This window comes from Diadema antillarum, unplaced genomic scaffold, assembly GCF_040938485.1.
Source record: "Diadema antillarum isolate AM-2024a unplaced genomic scaffold, OU_Dant_1.0 scf00000053, whole genome shotgun sequence".
NCBI lineage: Eukaryota > Metazoa > Echinodermata > Echinoidea > Diadematoida > Diadematidae > Diadema > Diadema antillarum.
This window is the reverse complement of record NW_027270942.1, coordinates 330928-353210: the sequence shown is the minus strand read 5'-3', so window position 1 is coordinate 353210 and position 22283 is coordinate 330928. Positions and strand designations below refer to the sequence as shown.

Genomic DNA, 22283 nt, shown 5'->3' with positions numbered 1-22283 from the left:
CTAAAAAAAAACTCTTTTACTTGGTGAATGCTCTAGGGCATTGCTCATTTGACATTGTGTAGTACAACATATAATATTAGAAGGTAGGACTATCAACATTGGCAGATATTGAGAAAACATAAGATTTGTCATACCTGTTTCCTCCTCTATGACTTCAAGGTAATATGCCTTTTCTTTTTTAATCTTAAAGTGTATATACATTGGTTTTTTTTTTCTCAAAAGATACCAAATATAATTGCTATACATATAAGAGTGTGAGACACACTGTAAAACACTTCCACACAATTTCTACAATTTAGGGAGTTGATGAATTGATAGCAAACTGTCATGACTATTTTTTCCACCCTTTTTGCTTATTTCTTTACAGTTTCCACACTTTCTACAAAAATTACTCAATATATTGGGTGTTTTACATAATGCTGAGTAAGGTACTTTTTATTATTATTATCTCTAAGAACTTGTAATTTGTATGTTGATTTGTTTATTGAAAATGGTGAATGGCTTAAAATATGAAGGAGGAACAGCTATGATTACACTTTTTTATACACATTTTTTTTTGTTTTTTTGTGGGGGGGGGGGGGGGGGGGGCAATAAAAAAGGTTACTATTTCCAGAACGATGCAAATCATTATTCTTGACATGCTCAACCTGTGATTCAATAAAAATCTTTCAATTAGTTGTTATCTCAGAAATTCAATTCTGAAAAGACTTGGAAATGGATTACGGGTTATTGCCCATTAAAGGTTGCAACCTCTGCGGCCATGGTACAAACATTAGGAATCTCAGGATTGACATAGTTTGTGGATTAATTCACTGATCCACGACAGCTCTGTGATTTTTGCTTCCTTGGTGAGAGATGAGAGCTCACAGCATAACATGTGTGTGCATGTATGTGCACATATGGTGTCTGTTTTTGTGTGTGTGTGTACGTTTTCAATATGCAATACACTACTTCATTTTGATACAATCATGTGTGGCTGTGTAATCTTAACAACTGTACATATCAACAGATCACCAGCGCCCATTATTTTGAATTTTATAGACACCACTGACGAATGTTTCAAGTGTTGAATCAAGGGAGAATGCCCTTCCCTGCCCATCCTAAACCCATCAAACACTTAATACAACATCCCCAACCCCTCCACCTCCCCACTCACTATCCATCACACACACAGGACTACCCCGCCCCCGATTACCTAAAACCATGACCAATTCTCTTCCCGGCACCTAACCATAAACTAACCACACTGATATCCATTTTGATATTCAAATCAATTTCACATGTTGCATGCTCTTGGTATACCTGAGTTTCCCTAATGGCTAGTAAGTTAAGTTCAGAATTCTACCAAACTTGCGGCATAGTCACCACACTACTGTGTCACCTGCACAGGCTGATCAATCTTTACTTAGCTCATATTATCTTACATACAATAGTCAACATGTTGTTAAAGCACTTATATTTACAAAAAATTCAACAGAAACGTTCATAACTTGTTTGGTTTGTGTGTGCAGGTTTTAAAATGACCAGCATCTCATGTGGAAGTACCTCAAGAAGAGGCACCAGTATGGATGATCTGTACAAAGCATGCCGGTGGCTGGCAACAGCTCTAGTCCACGTCCAAACATGACTCCGTGTGCCGCATCAAGTCTGCATGTTTGTTGAGGGGGAATTCCCGCAGACAGCGGGGGCACTGCAGGGGCTCCTCCCCACCATCAGACGGACTCGCCTGGAGTTTGTCCACAGCATGAGATCCGTCCTGGGCACTGGGGCCGTCCACTTCATCCCGCCCCTTCCCAGAGGCAGTGGCAGTTGCGGGCTCTGCAGGTTCCGTGGGAGGGGAGATCGGGGGCGAGGAGAAGGAGGAGTACGCTGGCGAGGACGCGAGTGGGAAACTCTGGGGACCGTCACGGAGCACGCTGCGTGGCAGAGTTGGGAAATCCTCCAGGGATACATGGGTGTGTCCACCACTGTGTGGGATGAGCTCTCTCCCCTCCTGTCACAAGCAGAATAAAATAATAATCATAGGTAAGTTTCTGACAAGCAAATACTTCCTTAAGTGGAGAAAGATGGAGCTAAAAGCATTAAATCAATGCACAGTATCTCATAAAATATTTCATCCATATTACAAAATGTTGCGTTTACATTCATTGTCTTTACGACATCACACAGTCTTCACAAAAGTCACACCATGCTGTTCCACACATGACGAGTTTCTTTCCTAGCAAGCTGTCACTGAAATTCATTCTGTGCAAGTACTGATTACTTGTTGAAACCCTGGGATGTTTCTACTTACAATTCATCATGGGGATTTTCTAGAATATATCTGTACCAGGCCCACCTTCCCTCCACACAAATTCCCATGCTACTGGATCTGTAAGTATGAAGTTTCTTCCTAGAGGTCATGACCTTACACATCTCAATATTTACCAGGGTCATCCAAAGTGTTAGATACGAGCCTTGAACTCAATCAAAATTATGTAAAAAGTAATAAAAACATTCTCCACACTTTTATTTGTCTTCTGTCTATATTTACCTTTAATACTGATACTATCACACTTGCCCGTTACATACGCTAGCTGACTACGGAAGAAATTATGCGATATCTAATGCCCGTTTGGAGCCATACCCTGTACAAAATAAGACTACCTTTTGATTACTTCTCATTAATCATTTAATTGGCTTAATCGTATATCTATTGGTGTCTCTTTATGGATTTCTTTATTTATTCATGTACACTTTTTCTTTATTTACTATATGTGACCCTGCACCTCAAAACATACAAAAAGTCGCCAGACATGCATTTTTATTTACGACCATATTCTGAAAGAGCAGACTTTAAGCTTTAAAATGATGTATAACTCAAATCAAATGGACTCTCCTAACTTATCTAAATATTGGAAAGAAAGCACAAACTCAGGAAAATTGTGAACTGAGAAAAGAGGCTCTGAAGTACAGTGTCTATTCAAGCGCTTAATCTTTACCAAACCGTGCTGGCTGAGTGATGAATGGGACAAAAACAGGAAGTAAACCACCAGAGTAACAACAATGAAGGGATTATCAGATTAAACTGAAATTAAGCATGTCTCATTAACACATTCTGTCCATAATTAATGCCAACATTCAAAGCAGTAGCACTATCCTTTCAAAAGCTATTAGAGTTGAAAGTGAAGAGTGTGGACAAGGTTTTTCAGAAATGAAAAAGGGACTCTAAAGACACACCTAATCACGCTATTCTACCAAAAATGTTCGAGATAAACTGTTAAAAAACACACTTTCCTGCCTGTTTTATTATACCAAATTTTAGCATAATGTAAAAGAAGACCCGCTCTTTCAGAAAATATGAAAAAGTCAAGTTCAGCTAGGTTGACCCATTTCACTTATTTTCAGTCCTCACGCAAAATTAGTGTGTGCGACTTTATGTTCATTTTGAGGTGCACGGTCACATATTCATTCTGTCAGAGAGTATCTATGAAGAGCAGGAGTGAAAGTAGAGTAGCAGCAAGCTGTAGCATACCCTTGGTGCATTCCTTTCATCTTGGATGTACTGCATAAGTTGCCGGATGTGTGTCTTGAGTTCTTTGATCTCCTTATCAGCTTGATCCAGCTGAAAGATGGGGGAAAATGAATCATAACTCCATGAGGAAAGTTGCTGCATGTCACAACATGTTCTGAAGAAAACTAAACAATGAAATGTGGGGGTGCTGCGGCATAGTAGATAAGACTCCCAACTCCCGATCGGAGGACCCAAGTTCGAATCTCACCCAGTGCTTACGTCCTTAGACAAGATACTATTACCCACCATGTCCCTCTCGACCCAGGTGTATAAATGGGTACCTGGCAACACTAGGGTAATAATAATGGCAGGGCCCTCTGGTAGAGCAGTGGTAACATTGAAGAGGCTACCCTGGATAAATAAGACCTTAGTATTATTGTTATTATTAAAAGTAGAAAAGTTTGTTACTTTTTTTCCATCTGGATCACTCCCACGTAAGAAAGAATTAGTATGAAAGCAAAGAGAGAACATAGGTTAACAATAGAATAGCAGCAGCTGAGAATGGGAGTGCCAATAGTAATCCCACTTTGAGGTCAAGCTATAATCAGATATAGCAGGCAACCTTCTTGAAAGGTTTCAAAATCTATTTGACAAGTGCCCTTGAGTGTAATGTCATTGAGAGGGTTCTTCTTTGGAATGAACCAAGACCAAAAGACCAAAAAAAAAAAAACCAACAACAAACAAACCTGGAAATGGAAAAAAAAAAATGTTGCTAAGAGGTCTGCAGGAAGGCTACTTGGCAGCTGAAATAAAATTAAAACCAGGCTTGATATCATTCAGGTACCCTCACACATGATATATTGGGTATTTTTTTTCTCTGTTTGTTCATATCCAACATCATCTGATAACATCTGGCAGTATCACGCGGGAGCAACAAACACCACCGGCTTCTAGCTTGATCGATGCATTGTTACGTGGACCTTGATCTGCAGCGAGTGTTTTTTTTCACTGGCCCACAGCCAAGGGTGGAAGGTAAGTTTGTGGGTACATGAGCATCGGTCAAAACTCTTACTTTGCTGCTCAGCTCCCTGATGTAGTTATCGCTTTCCAGAATTCGCCGGTTCAAGATGCTGTTCTCAACTTTCAGTTTCTCTTTCTCCCTATGCTCCTTGTTGAAGTCTTCTGTGAACTGTTTGAACTACAAGGAGAGAGACAGCACGAGAGACAAAGAAGAGAAAGTTATGATCTTGTTGACAAATTCAAAAACTCTTTGCACAGTTGCCAAGTGCCTTGCTTCAAGACAGATAACACACACTAGCGCAGTCTACCACCACAACTATGTGCTCACAAGACTACACAGCCACAGATACAGCACCATTCAACAAGAGATGGCGCTCTAACACAGCAGGCAGGGACAGCACATTGATTACTTGCGGTTTACATTGTACGTAAAATGTGTCATAATGAGAGTAAAACAGTAGAAAGAAAAGCGGCAGCACATATAAGGACAATTCAACATCAACTGCATTTACTATCACATTTGGTATGCACTCCTCTTTCATTTTCTCCCATGCATAGATTACTGGCAATTACTCCTGCAGTATTGCAATAACTATTATTTCACGCAACACTGTCATGACTGGAGTGTTTACCACTGTGCATTCCGCATCAAAATCCCAACTCTTCTGGGAATGGTATTTCGTAAATCTTTTCTTAGGTCTAGCACTTGAAATCAAGGAATATATCAATTTATTTCCTCTAGTCTCGGCGGGTTTCCTTTTTTTTTCGCTACCATTCACCAAGACGGCTGCCATGGAATTGGCAATAGATCCATTGAGAGACAAAAAGAAGAGAATGGAGGGGGGACCAACAAAATGAAGACAGACCCTGGAATCACAAAAAGACAGATGCACACACACACACAACCACATCGTACACTCACCTGCTGCTTCACAACCTCCATGTCATAGCGGGAGCTCTCCTGCCTCATGCACGTTACCTCCCCCTCCAGGTCCAGCACCTTCTTGTTGAGCTTGCGGATGGTGCTCTCCCTGGCTGCCGCTACAGCGTGACCTACCCCTCCCTGCTGATGTTGCTGCTGGTCGTTCATTTCCTGGAGCCGCTCCTGGAGCCTTGACATGGCCTCCTCATAGTCCTTGATGTTCCTCTCAAGAACCTGGAAGAAGGACAAGAAGGTAAACTACAGGTAATCAAAAAAAAAAAAAAAAACCCAAACAAACAAAACAAATAAATAAATAAAAATTGATCTTGCACCAGATACCACCACAGAACATCTCCAGATAAGATTTTGTTGTTGTTGTTGTTGTTGTCGTTGTCATTGTTGCTGTTGTTGTTTTAAGCCAGGTGTTTAAAACCTCAGTTTAGATGCTCAGCAGGATGATGCATCAAGTTCCATAAAGTTATTAGAATTGGAAACATCTACTTTGTTGCAATACTTGGTAGAAAACCAAACTTCCTGAATATTACTTTTGTAAAAAAAGGGGAAGAAGTAGGGATATACAGAGTCTAAATAAGCATATATTTGTTGCATTAAAGGTACATAAAAAAAATCAAATTCCATGGCACCCACCATTAAGGGATCATCCTGAACCTAGTATACTGATGGAATACATTCTGGTTTATTTTATTCTATTTATCACAAGCAGTAATGTAATTGCTCATTGTTTTTACAAATTCTGGTAAGGTTTATCAGGCACAAAACAGAAATATAAACCTGAGAGAAATAGGTGTCACAAGTAAAAACACACAGCAATAAGAATTCAAAATTGCTTTTACTCTCTCCCATGCTGCCACACTTCAGATTTTGAGGGAAGGAACGCTAGACCAGCAAACAGCAATGAAAATTGTTGATCTCAGATATAATTATTCTGAGGCCTACTGAGTAGTTGACTGCCCTTGTGTTGTTGTTGTTGTTGTTTGTGTGTGTATGTGTGTGTGTTTGTGTGAGGCCACAAATGGTACCAGCTTTTTTCTTTTACCAGGATCAGCATGGGTCAAGGATATAGTCAGGCTACCAGGCAGTCCATCCTACCACATCAGACCAGTATACAAACATACTCTGTATTCAATATGCTTTTATAACAAGCCTACAACTTTACAACCACATAGCTTTCTTCTGTGCCTTGTCTCACAGAGCAATATTTAATGTTAACAAAGTGGTCCCCATGGTACACCGTAAACACACAGCACAGGCATATCAATTACAATAATACTTTGTTACAGGGATATGAGCAGAGGAATAAAAATTGCAAGCTCAGAAAGACAACAAACTAGTGGTCACTGTGTATTAAAGCATATGCCGTGATACTGATGTCATCACAGACAAGTGTAAAGAAGGTTCATATGGAAGGAACAAACATTGGGTGATGTTCATGATTTGAAGGGGTTGTCAATCTGAAAATGAAATAAAGTTCATTATATCAAAACACACAAATTCCCTATACCTTGAGGCTCCTTACCCAGAAAATGAAAAAGGGTTTGTTAATCAAAACATTTGCCAAGTTTTTCCGAAGGTTCATAATTCCAATCTAAGATAGGTTGAATATTCCAAAGGTTCTTTAATCCAAGAATGTATCAATGTTCGAAATTCCAAATGTTCCTTAATCTGATAATGAAATAAGGTTTGTTATTCCAAAGATTTGTTCAGCTGAAAATGAAATGAAATATGTTAACCCAAACATGTAAAGACGGTGAAAACTTAATGAACCTTTGAACTTAGGAACCTTATTTCATTTTTCAGATTAACAAACCTTCAAAACTTTCTTCCATTTTCAGATTTAAACCTATAAAATGCAGTCCTTATTTGATTTTCGGAATTTTTCAAACCTTGGGGAAAACGGACTATAACCAATGGACCTACCTGCTTCTGGCTTTGCACCTCATTCTTGGTCGTAACCAGTTCCGTGATGGTGGCCTCCTGCTTGGTGTTGAAGCGCTGCCACCTCTTGTTCATCCGTACCACCTCTTTGAGGTGTGTCCCGAGCTCGCTCTTCTGCCGCTCCAGGTGGTTGACCTGTTCCTCGGTCAAGCGCAGCTGCTCCTCCAGGCTGACTGGTGTGTCGCTGACCACAGGTAATGTCGTCTGCAAAGGGGCAAACAGTTATGTACTCTTTATAGAATGGGTTGAAAATGAATTAGTGAACATGTGCTCATTTATGCCAAGAACTATCATAGATTGGAACGCACTACTACCGTCAGACACATCATAAACAAGGATTCTTTCAAAACAGCAACCCTCCATCACAACCAAGAGCAAAGCAAAGTCTAGTTTCTAAGCTTCTCTCTCCATGCTACCAACATCAGCGCACCCCCTGAAGTGTCTGGTTGGACAGTATCAAAGAAGAAGTACTATTAAACTTAAAAATGCGATACCTTAGTTGCTTCATGTTTGATTTTGGTAATTTTTATTTTTCTGTTCCCAAATCTTGATTTGTTAACACTAATAACAGTCAATTTGGATATTAGTTTGGAATTTAAGAGTGAACACACAATAAAATGTTGAGATAGTTGGCAAAAACAGGTTCAATGTTTGGGAGTTTTGGATAAATTTACAGACCATTTCAAGTGGCCACTGGACAAGCACGTGAATCCTTGCAAAAAGCAGTGAACAGCAGCAACCAGCAAGATAGAGGACACAATCGAGGGCCTATATTAAGTATAGTTTCAGCACACAGTTTGCAAACATGTAGGTCAAGGACTTACAATATAGGCACACAAAGTAGTCAAATTGAACAAGCACAGACATGTTGTTGCAACATGCTATTCAAACACTTCCCTGTCCCTCTCTTCATTTCACTGAGCATGTCCCTTCAAGTTAGTCATTGGATAAAAGTTTGGGCTTCCAAACAGTCAGATACAATGAAAAATTTCTGTTCAACATTAAAGGTATAGTTTACCATTGGGAGCAGTGATTTGATGATGCATATTATGCATGTGTCAGCTGTATCTCAAAACATCCTACAATTAACATTTTACACTAAAGCCCAAATATAAGGAGATATCGCTATTTTTCTTTCAAAAAAAACATATCTGTAGACGGTTTATTCTGGACACAATTTTCTTGTAACTATTTTCACATTTTGTGTATTTAACAATACTTAACACATTATACTGATCAACATTTTTACTTTGGTTGTTTCTATCCCTAACTCACATTTAAGATCTATTTTAAAGTACTAAAGCTGGGTTTTTGTTTCATCTGCAAATGATAAATTATGCCTTTAAGACTGACAAGCACTAAAAGTGTATTAACTATACACTTTACTCCGACCACTGAATTTAAAAGCACTGATTCTCGACATCTTCCATGTATTCCATTCTAATTACACTGACAAAGGACATGACTCAAAGCAGAATGTCCTTCATCCTTTTCTTCCAGGCAAGAGACACGCCTCATCCTACATAGATGACACATGACTTCAATCAATGGAGGAGTTTTGTGAATTTTTATGAACACAAATGACTTCTGCATGTTTCAGTTCCTAATGAGGAAGTGCTATGCAAAAAAAAAGACAGCCCACACCCATGTCAAATATCTGACACACAAAGTAAATGCCTATTTGATACACCCACATACATTGTAAGTCCCCCACATTGTACTCCCTCTAAATAACCCCACTGACTATCAAAATCCAAACATTGTTATGTCCTGTTTGTATATGCTGTCATTCCATAGTAACTGACAAACGGAGTGAACTTTACATGAAAATAGAGCAAATCTGCTCGCACAGCGCAGGATATTTCTTTACCTAGACCTTATTACATAAAAGTTGAGATCAAACTTATTTTCCAAACTTATACATGTAAGTTATATTTCATGCATTAAGACTGATCTCAACTGTAACAGCGTCCAGATTTGGTTGGAATTAGTTTCAACAAGCTTGCTGATGCCCATATTAAGATGTTCCCATCGGTTTATAGAATCACACAGAAAAGCGTGAAAAGAATGCTAGTTATTGTCACTAACTTGCCATCTGCAAGTTCCCCATCCCCTCCCCCCCCCCCCCCCCCCCCCACTTGAAATACCAGAATGGGTACGTTGATGTAGACTTAGACATGTTTGATTTTCTGATTTTAGTAAGTCTCTGAACACTCAATCTGGATAACATTTGATTTTCTGAGTTCAAATATCTTTGATTGCTTTTTTTCATGGAAAAGGGCCCTGGGGTATTCAGACAGGCAGATGGATGGACGTCCTTGAAACTATCAAAACCTCCAACACTCTTTGGGTTAGAGGAATGAAAATACAGCTGTAGGGTTTTTGTTTTGTTTTTTTTTTTTTAGAAATGGGTAGGATCAAATCTCCAAATCGCTCATGACAGATAATGATCACAAAAGGAAGCCAGTAGGACAGAAGGAAGTCGTTGAGTCAATGCAGATGTCCATCATAGAAATTCAACGCATAGCAACCGGTAAAGAAGGGACAAGTTCAGTTTTTGCTCTTTGCCAACTGCAGGCATTGCAGAATGCCCTGCACTAACTTCAAATGTCAAATGTATCATGTCTAAGAAAGGGGATTTCAGACCACACTTTGCAATTATGAATGATAAAAAAAAATATGACAGCAACTGATTTTAGGTTTAATGACATGCCACTAGTACAGGCCATACCTTATCTCATGACACTATCAAAATCCACTAAACTCTGTATTTTTAAGAGAATTTATACATTGATCTTGGAAGCAAGCTTCAACTGGTGAAAGTCCACCTACACTGTACATGATGTAATGAACACACTATGCAAACACATGTGTAGGCCTATTTGGTCCAAGAATATACACATACATGTAGTTCCCTTTTGCAGAAATTAAGAATTATGTATGTGAATATGTTTAAACAAATATGGAATGTTTATTTCAACTAGTAGGCCCTGATATGCAATGTTGACTGTGTCAATGAATAAAATAAAAGACCCTTGCTGGTTTGATCACATCGAGATTTCACAATATTTCCCTACATGATCTATACCACACATCCCACTGATATCCTTGATATCTGCTAAACTGACCACAGCTTCCATGAGTCATCGGTCATCTCTTTAATAAATTATACACAACAACCTCATGGCCCTCAAAGTGGAAAGGAAAAATACTAGGTAACCATCAAAGGGGGCATATCAGACCAAGTCCTATTCTGTGGGTATCAGTTACATAATTAAAGAGGAAGAAAAAGAAAGCAATAAAAAAGAAAACCACACAACAGGGTTATTCATCGAAGACAAACTCTAGGCCTATACACCAGCATTGTGTGCTGATGATAGGTACCTTGCGGAGGTGACGAACGATTGGCAATCTGCAGGAGGATGGCTTGTCCTAAATTTCAGGGCTGCCACAACTCACGGTAAAAAAAATCAGGGAGATTCCAAAAGTTTTCAGGGACATGCACCTGTGTGTGTTGCATGAATCTAATGCATCAAAATTATATCCCAATTCGTGGCAACTTTTTAAATCAACTTATTCATCAAGAAAAGGGGAAATAATTTGTCAGGGATTTATCTGCATCTGCACAGAGACTTGGCAGATCATCTGAGTTCCCCATCCAATGCAATCTCCCCATCTCTGCCAAACCTGAATGTTTTGATGTTCTCCTTGGCACGGACACAGTACTTTGGAAGGAAAGCTGTGATGCAAAAGGGAGGGGGGCAGGACCACTGATTAACACAATGCCAGCCATCATCAACTACAGTACCACAAGAATCCTCTTCTTATACAGGACACTTTGTATACAAATGATCGTTTAGTTCCAGGATGATGTGTTTGTGGTTGGTGCAGAGGACCACAAAACCTTAAAAACAAATGCTCATGGTTGCAACACATCCTCTTGGGAATCAAGCACATGACCTCGGCTCATCTCTGGAATGGTAATCATGACCTTCATGCTTATCACTCTGTTCTTGGCAACAGCTGGAAACCTTTTCTTTCCCTTTACCTCCCACAAAATAACATCCTTGTTGGCCAAGGACGACTTCTGGCAAAAGATGCAGGCACTCCGGGTCGCCCAGGTGTCGCTGTACATTGTAGGTCCATTTCACAACATTGGCAAGTCTTGATGTTTGAAAAATCGACTTTCTGAAAGCTCAAACCTTGGACTAATCAATTACATTCCTAAAATCATATTACTAAGTGCTTACCTCTCTTCTTGGGAAGAGCTGACAATGTTTGCCAATCATCTCCTGTAAACTAATTAATTGTACACATATCCTATTTGGCCCAGGAGGACTTCACTATTAAAGTCTTCAGGCACAAGTACAAACATGTCAAGCTGTAGGTCCATTCACTTAAAAATGAAATGTCACAATGTTGAAAAATCATCGCGCAGGAGAAATTGATCATTCAAGCTCAAACATCATCTGTTACACTACGTAGCTTAATCTGTTACACTTACTCTGCTATAAAAAAAAAACAACAACTACATATTGTAAATAATATGGAATAAAGGACAATTTTGAGAACTTTTGCCACCATTATGTAGCTTTAATGCACAGAAGTTGGCTCAGCAGTCTGCACTGATGCATTTTCTGCAATGATGTAACAAAAACCTGGCCAGCTGGCTGATTATTACTCATGGACATGGGGGGGATCTCAATATTGAATGGGAGTCATATGAGACGAATTTCATAATTTTTATCAGGTGAGCATACTTATTGCAAAATTTGGCAGCAAACTTCATAGAAAAGCATTATAGCATTGCACCTTTAACAGACTCTTGATATTTCCAGGTAGATTGCGCGTCTTGAGAACTTGTCCATAGAGGTTCTCGGCAATTTTCATCCGAATGTGATTTCGGTTTTTACTTTTTTCAAATATTTTTTTTTATTCTTTTACTGACAGTATGAAAGGTTCTAATCATGTATGCAAAACCTGCGAGCCCAACTGCACCAGAGCTACTAAAATTCACTGTCAGACAAGTTACACAAAATGACATCTACAACTGTATTGCTTGTCACATGGATGTGCCCTGTTCCAACTACCCATTCAGGCAAAGGGGGGGGGGGGGAGAGGAATTATTATCATGCATGAATTTATATCTTTTTATTCTTAGGATTTTTTTTTCTAACACTCTGCGGAGCATAGTGAAGATTTACAAGTGTAACCACTGACTGCATGTGCTAGCAAAGGGACAACTACAGTGTACATGAGGACTACGCAGTTTATGTAGTATATATTCAGCAGATTATTACATGTATATAATATATGTTTGCATTGACAACAAACCAAAGAAGAGAATATTACAATTTACACTGTATCTTGTATAAGTTACGATCTGTAGCTGGTATGATTCAACCATGGGTTCATCTCACTTAAAATGAAAATAGAAAACTGCATTTGAAACTCAGTTTGTGTATGAAAATCTGTACTGGCCTGATACCCTTGCATTATCGACATTTAAAACCTGCAAGAGCTAAAACATCAATCTTTGTTATTGAAGAAGTTAAATTTTCACATGACTAGCCAATCACAGATCCCATTATGTTCAATGCTTTACAGACATGTAGGGCAAATAGAAATAAAACAAACATACAAACAAACAAACTTGTGCAAGACAATCTGCCTTGACAATGTCTCTGCTGTTTATCAGATCAGACTGTGTCCAAACATGCTTCTAGTTGTCTACACATCTTGCCTAGAAACTGCACTAACTGATGCCTTTTTTGCAAGTTTATGACAGAAAATACAAAGGCCTTTTATGTTCTATGTACAGTACGATATAGTACAATTGCAAAACCACTGCCTACATACACTGTAAGCTGGCAATAAAACCCATTGCGAATACAATGCATACACAGTAACAGTGGTGCCTTTGCGTCCCGAGTTTCTGCATACAGGCAAAAAGGATTTTGGCTGCAAGCCAAAACATGTAATGGGGAATCCCCTTTGTAGGATTGCTCAACTTATGAGGTACAAGGGGTGGGGAATTTATTTCCTTTTTTTTTCTTTTAGTTTCTACTTGTGTCTACCACTGGCAAGCAGTAAAATAATAGGCTTAAAGTACTTATTTCTCTTTATAATTCTGCATACAATGTGTCATTGTATCACCACACAAAGACATATAAAACAAATAATGGTCCTGTAGAAAACTACTTTACTGTACTCAGGGCACCTCTACAGTACAATACAGATTTGGGAACTTCTTCAGTCATGTAGACTTTTAAAACAATAAAGTGGTATAGATTACTATGCATTCAGTTTAAATGCATAAAAATAGCCTTTAATCTTGACCTTCCCAATGCTTAGTCAAATCAATTAGTAACTGCCATTAAATCTACGATGGGGGGATAAATGTTGAGCAAGAGTCCTTTGTTACATCAGAGCCATGCATGCTATACGTGTGCAATCATTGTATCTATCACAACTTTGAGAGGAAATTCCTCTTACCCAACAATGGATGTCAGATGAATCAATACTTAAGCCAAGCTGAACAAAAATGCACTAAACATTCCTTACAGTTGAACAATACCTAAAAAGGAGATCAAAAAGAGCACTGTGTCATGCTTGGTAGTCTCTCTCTCACAGGCTCTCTCTTTTTTTCCATGCATATTTCATCATTCGGATTTCATCCCTGACAGATCAGTCAGTCCGCAGCGCGTGCGATAATGAGGCACGAACGACAATTTTATTCAGAATCACGTTTGCGCAGTTTGTGCCCTTGAGACTGACAAAATTTCGCGATACTTTGCGAGAGTTTTTGCAGAGGTCGCAATAACAGCTTTCATAGCTTTCGCAGTGCATTGTTTGACCCAGGATGGTTAGGTAGGTTATAGAGCTGATTATGCTCATTAATTTGATACCTAATTTCCCTATTTTTTATCTCAATATAGTAGTCCATTTTAGCATCAAAGTAAACGATTATTTTGCCAGTGTTCAAGAAGCTTTTAGATCATAGTTTGATGTTTTGCTAGTTCCTGACTGGTATTGAAAACAGATCTCCGTAATTTCTTCGATTTCACAATCGTGAAACTTGAGCGAGTATGATCAATTAAAAAACGAAGAGGGACACCATTTTTAAGGTTGTGAATTTTGCTGTTGAAAACAAGGCAAATTATGTTTTCTTACCGGAAGTGGGGTAGTGAATGAACATGCGTGGAGTGTGTTGTTGATACCCAGACAATGGTCGTGGACAATGACCAGGATTGGAATGCTTCATGAGGAATTCCACTATCGCAGCTAGACTTTGTTCATTCTGAAATGTGGTGTGTGCAAGCACATGGAAACATGTGCTTACTTCTTTCCTGTGCATGCATTTCACCCTGTGTCAAGAATTCAGACTAGCAGCGCTCAGGGCAATCCACATGAATAATTGATAAAGCATTCATGTGCCTTGCAGCAGAGCTCGGGACAGGTGGTAGCCAGGTCCATTGTTCAGGGTCATTGTAAGTGCACACTCACATACACATCATTGGTTTCTGTGTAAAGTTCAAGTTTTGTATAGAGAGTGAAAATTCGATCACAATCTGGAACCTAACATTTAAAAAAATCATGGATTTCATGAAACTGATATAGGCTTTCATTTTCAAATTACCTCCAACTCAATTGCACACTATTCAGCTACTACTCATATCAATGACACTTCTATCTGATACATAGTTTTTGAACTCACAGCATTGAGTCAGCAGCCAATGGATACTACGCGATGTGACACGCCGCGTCTTGCGACAGATTTCGACCAATCACAGACCCAGAATTCCGGTGCGAACGCGAGGATAATCTTTTTAAACTCGACGCTAGACATGTCTCTGAATTTTGCTAGTTCCTGACCCGTATTGAAATGAAGATGAGAAAACTTGCCCTTCTTGTGATACTATATACATTAGCGGACATAGTCTTCACCGTATTTTAGAGGGGCATGAAAGATTTCAGGTTAGTTTCTTGGCGTCAAACGTGAAGGAATATTTTTGAATACAATACCGAATTTGAGAGAGATTTTGATATTCTATATTCTTCTTTTCCGTTTTACTTTGATCATGAGCATATTTGCTAATGTTTTCTCTTTCAGTCGATATTAAAAGTGTCAAAAACTGACAAGAAATACTCGTTCTACACGGATTCATTCATGACCATGTATCTGCTCATTACGTACGCAAGCACCGCTCAGCCGTGCATACGACTTGAATAAATACGTGCGTTTTCGCTGACGCTGCGGACTGACTGAGATGGGGGAATTTTTGTTCACCGTCTAGACAAAAAAGAAAAAAATAATAATAATGCTACACTTTGGGACCTATCATTCTGCAGCCACTTTTGGGCAAGTTTCAGCTGCAATTACCTTCCATAGCACCTCGATTACACTAACTTCATTATTCTTCTGTATAAAGACCATCTTCATTCCCGCCAGCCTCCTGGACTTTTCTAGACTCTTCCATCAAGTGAGCATTTCAATGGATTACCTATGATATGAATAAATTTTACATAAGTGCACATGCAAAAAGGTTTATTTTACTTGCATTTTCAATTTATATGCACACAACCAGGAAACAAAAACCTTTAAAAAACTTGTTCCTGACAACTACAAAGTTTTTCCAATGCTTTAATACTGAACATAGCAACCACTAAACTGTATATTCTGTATAAACTGCAAACTGGATTCTCACACTGAAATGCAGTGAGTTGTATCGGTGGATGAAAATAATTTGCTACTAGGTTCAAAGAGGTAAAATATCCAAGACTATGAATACATTGCATAGAAAAAAAAACCCAAGTCTCTTCATTCCAAAATCATGATGTTGGATTTCCATTCATCAAGAACTTCAAATCTCTTGAGAGGGCAAGTACACAAAGTTTCTCAAATATGTTTCTGCAGCTGAACTGACAATTTCTATACATGTATCTCAATATTACACATGTATGCTTTCTCTGATGGCAAATCCATCAAGAGCTGCACATGCTACTCACATACTGAGTTTAAAATAGATTGAAACACGCATATGATGTCAGGAAGGAACCAGCATGTGGTTTAAAATTTTCCCTTAACCTCAACAGCAACAAAACAAAAGAAGACAGCAAAAGCACTATAAATTAGAATTCCATGGTACTAAAAGAAAGCACATGAAAAAATATAGGGCCCATACTTGTATGAAATCGCAATGGAGGCATAACACAACTGGCACTGCCTCAAACAGGAAGAATGCAAAACTACATCCACTTGTTTTTTTCCCCTCTCTCCTGTGGGAACAAGATAACATAAACAGTTCTGAAATAGACAGACATGAGTCTGCATACTGGTACATGTGAATAATACAGCTGAACTCTTTTCCATGCAATAACCCTACATTTTAAAGGGAATGTACAGTTTTGGTGGAGATGAGAATTGGGCTTTTAACTTTTTGCGAGATACCAAGAAAGCACTTATGATATAGTACGGAGCATACCATTTTAAGAGGAATTCAAAGTTTATTTGATGAAAATTGGGTTTGGAATGATTGAAACATCAAAAAACAAAGTAAAACAAAGCCATCTTAATAAAGTGTGGGTCCCACACTTTATTAGAATTGTTCTTTTTAGGATATCTCAGCCATTTCAAAACCAATTTTCATCAAATAAGCATTGAATTCCTCAAAGAATTAAATGTTCCTTCATATTTCATAAGAGGTTTCTCATTATCTCACCAAAGAGTGTTAGAAACCTGAAATTATGTCTCAACCAAAACTACAGAGACTCCAACTCTCCCGTTTTCGACGGGAGATCTCCCGCCGAAAACCCATTTTTGCAAAATCTCCCGTTCTCCCGTTTGAGATTTAATTTCTCCCGCCCTGGCTCTTTGTCTCCCGTTGGAAGGGATTTCTTACTTATTTCTATCGTATGTTGAAAAAATAAGCCTTAGATAGCACAAGAGAGCATCTAGAACCCTAGGAACTTCGCGCTTCGCACACATCAAGTTGGAGTCTCCCGTTTGCTAGGGGTTTCAGGCGGGAGAATCTCCAGATCAGAAGGTGCTTTGGGTTGGAGTCTCTGAAACTATATGATCCCTTTAAGGCTTCTGATCTTTTAAATTTCAATGGTTCTGCTGTGGAAAACCTGTTTGATTGTGTGAAGGACACCAAATAAATTTCTGGAGGCTATTTTACAGAAGCCTGTGATACCAAGTCTACTTCATGAATAGATATAACACAGACCTTTGAGCCTTGTCCCTGCCCCCCCCCCCCCCTTAATGTCTCTACAAACATATTGTTGCTCCTTTCAGGTATCTATGGCAAATGCGTGTTGTAGCATAATCAAACCGTCCTCAACGGGTTAAACTATAGTGAGACTGGGAATCCCAACTACCCATTTCACAAGACACATTTCTCAACTGGTCTTCAAATATCAAGGGAGCTAGAACTGCATGCAAGCATTTTTGTATTTACACCCCTGTCTGTCTATATTTCTTTCACACCCTGTCAAGCAAACTCAATGGCCCGAATTCACGAAGGTGGTACAAATGAAACCATGGTTTAAACCATGGACAAAAACCATGGAGCACCAAGTGTCGCACGGAATATTTCGTTACAAAAATGGTCATTTCGTCGATGAAATGATTATTTTGTAACGAAATGACAACATTTTGTAACTAAATGAACATTTCGTCCACAAAATGATAATTCTATTAACGAAACGGTCATTTTGTCGACGAAATGACCAATTTCGTAACAAAATATTCTGTGCGACACTTGGCGCTCCATGGTTTTTGTCCATGGTTTAAACCATGGTTTCATTTGTACCACCTTCGTGAATTCGGGACTACAGGTGTGTGAACGTTTAAGTTGAGCTGGCATCATTTAAATACTAGCAAGTCAATGTTTATGAGCGCAATGAACTGAATATTTCATGAGGTGAAAGATGAAATGATCCATTCAACAAGGCACAGCCCAGTTGCTGTCCACTGCATTAATGAAAGACATAATATTTATTTGTTTTATGAATATAACACACAGAAATAGATCCTTGTCATTTGATGTTTTGATGAATTTAGAAACGAGAGAATGTGCAAGATCTGAGATTGAGAAAGTGCTCACTGAGCGCTAAATGCTCTAGTGCGCTGGATCGCATGCACACTACAAACACATCTATAGGCCCTAATGCATGTAGTGTGCTGGGTTCTCAGGGTTCGTGCAATGGAGCAAATCCTACAAGTATGGACCCAAGATTGCACGGTAAATGGAGCCACAATTGCACAAGTGAAATGATGACTTAAAATGGGACAAATGAACAACATCAAACAACCAATCACATAACAAGGATCTAGTTTTTGTAGGTGTTTTATAAACAGAGCTATTTTAGTCATATCACTGATATCCTTCTTTCTAAAGATCAATTACACTTTTTGCCAATAACAGCTTGTTAAAAAAACAAAAAACAAAACAAAACAAAGGTAAGAAAGGTCTGTACATGTAAATGAATGTACAGCTTTCACAAAAGTGTACTATAAAAGTGGAAATTTTTGTGGTGTGGAAATTTTCGCACATTTTGCGCAACCAGAAACTAGCATGAAAATAAAAGCACACAAACATTTGTGCTTCCCATATGTCCCAGTAGTTTATGTCTGTGGAATTAAAAATGCGTGAAACTCTTCTTACCCAGCCAAGCGCAAAAAATTAGTCGTGCGAAAACATCCACTTTTACAGTGCATAGCACTGTTGCTTTTTCTCTTTTGGTATGATTGCATGGCTTTCACGGGTGATAAATTACGCCCTGGTAATTAGTCTCGGAGACTTTTCAGTACTTCGTGTCCTCTTTGCAACCACAAGTCATGGAGATGTATGAGCCTATAGAGATGTTCTATAACTATTTTGGGAGTTTCAGCCTCGTCTGCACTTTACTGTACATATACATCACGTTTTTAGGAAGTTCCTGATTTAACTGCAGAGTCAAAATGCAAGACTACTCGCTCTAGTCCAATGACTTTTAATAATAGTGTAAAAATTAAACAATAAAAAGGGAGAAGTTTCATCAGATTCCCACTTGAGATGGGGAAGCCACAGCATTAAATCAAACTGTCCCCTTTTTCACCACATGCAATTGGTCACGACCATATGGTGATGACATCATTCCTCATTATTAAGTTTCCAATCGATATACAGCATGCACACACAAAAACATCATCAAATATCATGTGCTTGGTTGGCAATGTAGCCAAAAGTCCTTAATCCTAAATTGTTAAAACTGCCTTTTACAATATTCAGCTGGTAGAACCCCTTGATATGACATAATACTACTGACACTACTCTTGTCAAATTCACTTTCTGTGCGGTATGTAGACATTCTGTGTAATTTAATACTTTGAGAACAGTGTCAACAGTCATGTGCTAAGTTGGACCTGCATGCAAGATTATGTCTTTCCTCTTGTTCCAATTCAAATGAGGAAATTAAAGTCAATAGGGAACCGATAGGGTGTTGATTTTACCACCTTATTTAGAATGAGTGATGGTGACTAATCATCACTACTGGATGAAGAAAAAAAACATAGAAGATTTTAAAATGCCATAAAAAAAGTTGTCCAATTCTGATGAAATTTCAGTCATTAATGTTTGTTTGGTTTATTTTAAGTCAATTTGAACATGTAGTTGAAAATATCCAATGTTGTTAGTAATTGGTAATTTCAGCAGAGTATCAAATTGTCTCTAATTTTCCACAGTTATAAAATTTTCATGTAATATCCATAAAAGTCCTATTAAAAGGGGACTTTTGAACATTGCAAAAATTATCATTGTAAAATCTGCACTATTTGAATTTTTTAAGGTTTTACATATCTTTATACAAAAGAATATCTTATTTTTGAAAAAAAAATAGGATGGAACCGACTAAGAACTGCACAAAACAGGAAATTAAAAAAAAAAAATTAAGAAAAAGAGTTTTAATCTTCTAAAACACAATGCCAATTCTAGAATCAGTTCTCAATTTAGCAATTAAAAGGCTTTCAAAAATTTTGCAACACACACAAGCAGTGGCGTATTTAGGGAAAACAGCGCCCGGGGCAAGCGCGAAAATTGCGCCCCTAATTTCTGAAAAAGTGTTAAAGTCAACCCCAACCCCATCCCGGTAGTGACTTTAAAGTGAGCCGAAATTTGTATATTTCCGCGTCATCATCACGAATTGTTTACCTCTTTTTTTATATTCAAATTTTGGCGAGCGAGCGCAGCGAGGGAACCGAAAATTTGTGTATTTAAGCTTACAAAACATGGAATTATTGTCATTTTTTGGTTATTAAATCTTACAATTCTAATGAAGATATAGTGACGGCCTTATATAGATAACGATTTGTACCAACAAAATGAGGACTTGAAAAAATACTCTAAATTAGTACGAGCGAGTGAGCCGAAATTTGTATATTTCCGCATCATCGTCACGTTTTGTTCTTATCTTTTTTTTATTGATAAATCTTAGCAAGCGAGCGCAGCAAGCGAGCCGAAATTTTTTTTATCTCAGCTTACAAAACATGGAATTCTTGTCATTTTTTGCCTATTAAACCTACAATTCCCATCAAGATAAAGTGACGGCCTTATAAATAACGATTTATACCAACAAACTGAGGACTTGTAAAAATACTCTAAATTAGTACGAGCGAGTGAGCCGAAATTTGTATATTTCTGCGTCATCATTAGCTTTTGTTCTTATCTTGTTTGATTTGGGTTTTTTGCGCCTCCCACCTCCCCCGTATATTCGAAACCGTTGGCGCCCTCTTTTAATCCAATCGGCAATCGCTTCGGAGCGTAAGATATTGCAGTCGCTGCTCCGTGTAACATTTTGCCTGCTAAATATAAAATAGCATGTGTGAACACAATAGACATCGTCATTTTGTCCGCGTCATCATCACATTTTGTTCTTATCTCTTTTTATATTTCCACTTACAAAACATGGAATTCTTGTGTGAACACAATAAACATTGTCATTTTGTCCGCATCATCATCATGTTTTGTTTTTAATCTTGTTTGATTTGGTTTCCCCCCCCCCCCCCCCCCCAGTCCGGGCGAGATTTTTTCTTTTTCTTCTTCTTCTTCTTTTTTCCGTTCGTTTTTTCGTTTTTTGGCGCCCCCAAGGAGTGGCGCCCGGGGCACGTGCTCCCCTTACCCCCCCAGATACGCCACTGGACACAAGCAATCATACAATATGGATACAAAGAACAAAGGGCTAAAAAATGAGAGCATTTTTCACTCTTTTTAAAAAATGGACTCTCTCAGGTCAGAAAAAAAAAACAAAGTTATTGGTAAATTCTAATCTAAATGGGCCTTGAAAACAAATTTCAAGAGAGAGTTGGTGTCAGGTTAAAGATAGTTGAGAAGCAAGGACCTAAACAATAGAATCAGGCATGCACACACACACACACACACACACACACAACCAAAAAAATATGCCAAAATCAATAGGCACAGACAATGGCTGAGTGGAGGAAATTTGTAGGGAAAATAAAGGAGTCATATCAACGGTAGTCAGATGAGCGCATGTCAACATGAACTTTATTGGACAGCACATGAGTGAAGATAAACATGGCCTGTTAAAGGTAAACACCCCCATATATTTGAACTTGGCTTATGAGTGTTGATAGTCTTCTGTTTAGAAGAGGTGATGCATCTGTACTGCACTAAAGCTGACCGCAACATTCATATTTTTCAGATTTATCTCCCACTACCACAAGTGGGCCTTTTGGAATTGGCCCTAAACTACAACTCTGAGTGGGCAAGTGCGCGATTCATATTTCTTGCCTGGGAGTGAGTGTTAGCTGCTTCATGCAAGCAAGCAAACGGGTTTGTAGTGCCATGTTGACTCTCCGTATGACTTCTTTCATCCATGGCCCTGCTTCCT

General features: G+C 38.6%; 1 protein-coding gene across 2 annotated transcripts in view; it reads right to left on the bottom strand.

Annotated features, from left to right (window-relative positions):
- Positions 1–602: 602 nt before the first annotated feature.
- Positions 603–22283, bottom strand: part of LOC139715699 (uncharacterized) — a 29562-nt gene continuing 7881 nt past the window's right edge. For both annotated transcript variants that reach the window (XM_071627248.1, XM_071627249.1), the window contains exons 3-7: positions 7374–7595; positions 5436–5669; positions 4566–4691; positions 3515–3604; positions 603–1993 (exon numbers count right to left, since the gene is read on the bottom strand). In XM_071627248.1, coding sequence (XP_071483349.1) covers positions 1607–1993; positions 3515–3604; positions 4566–4691; positions 5436–5669; positions 7374–7595 — 1059 coding nt within the window. In that variant the 3' untranslated portion in view covers positions 603–1606. The remainder of the gene's footprint in view (positions 1994–3514; positions 3605–4565; positions 4692–5435; positions 5670–7373; positions 7596–22283) is intronic.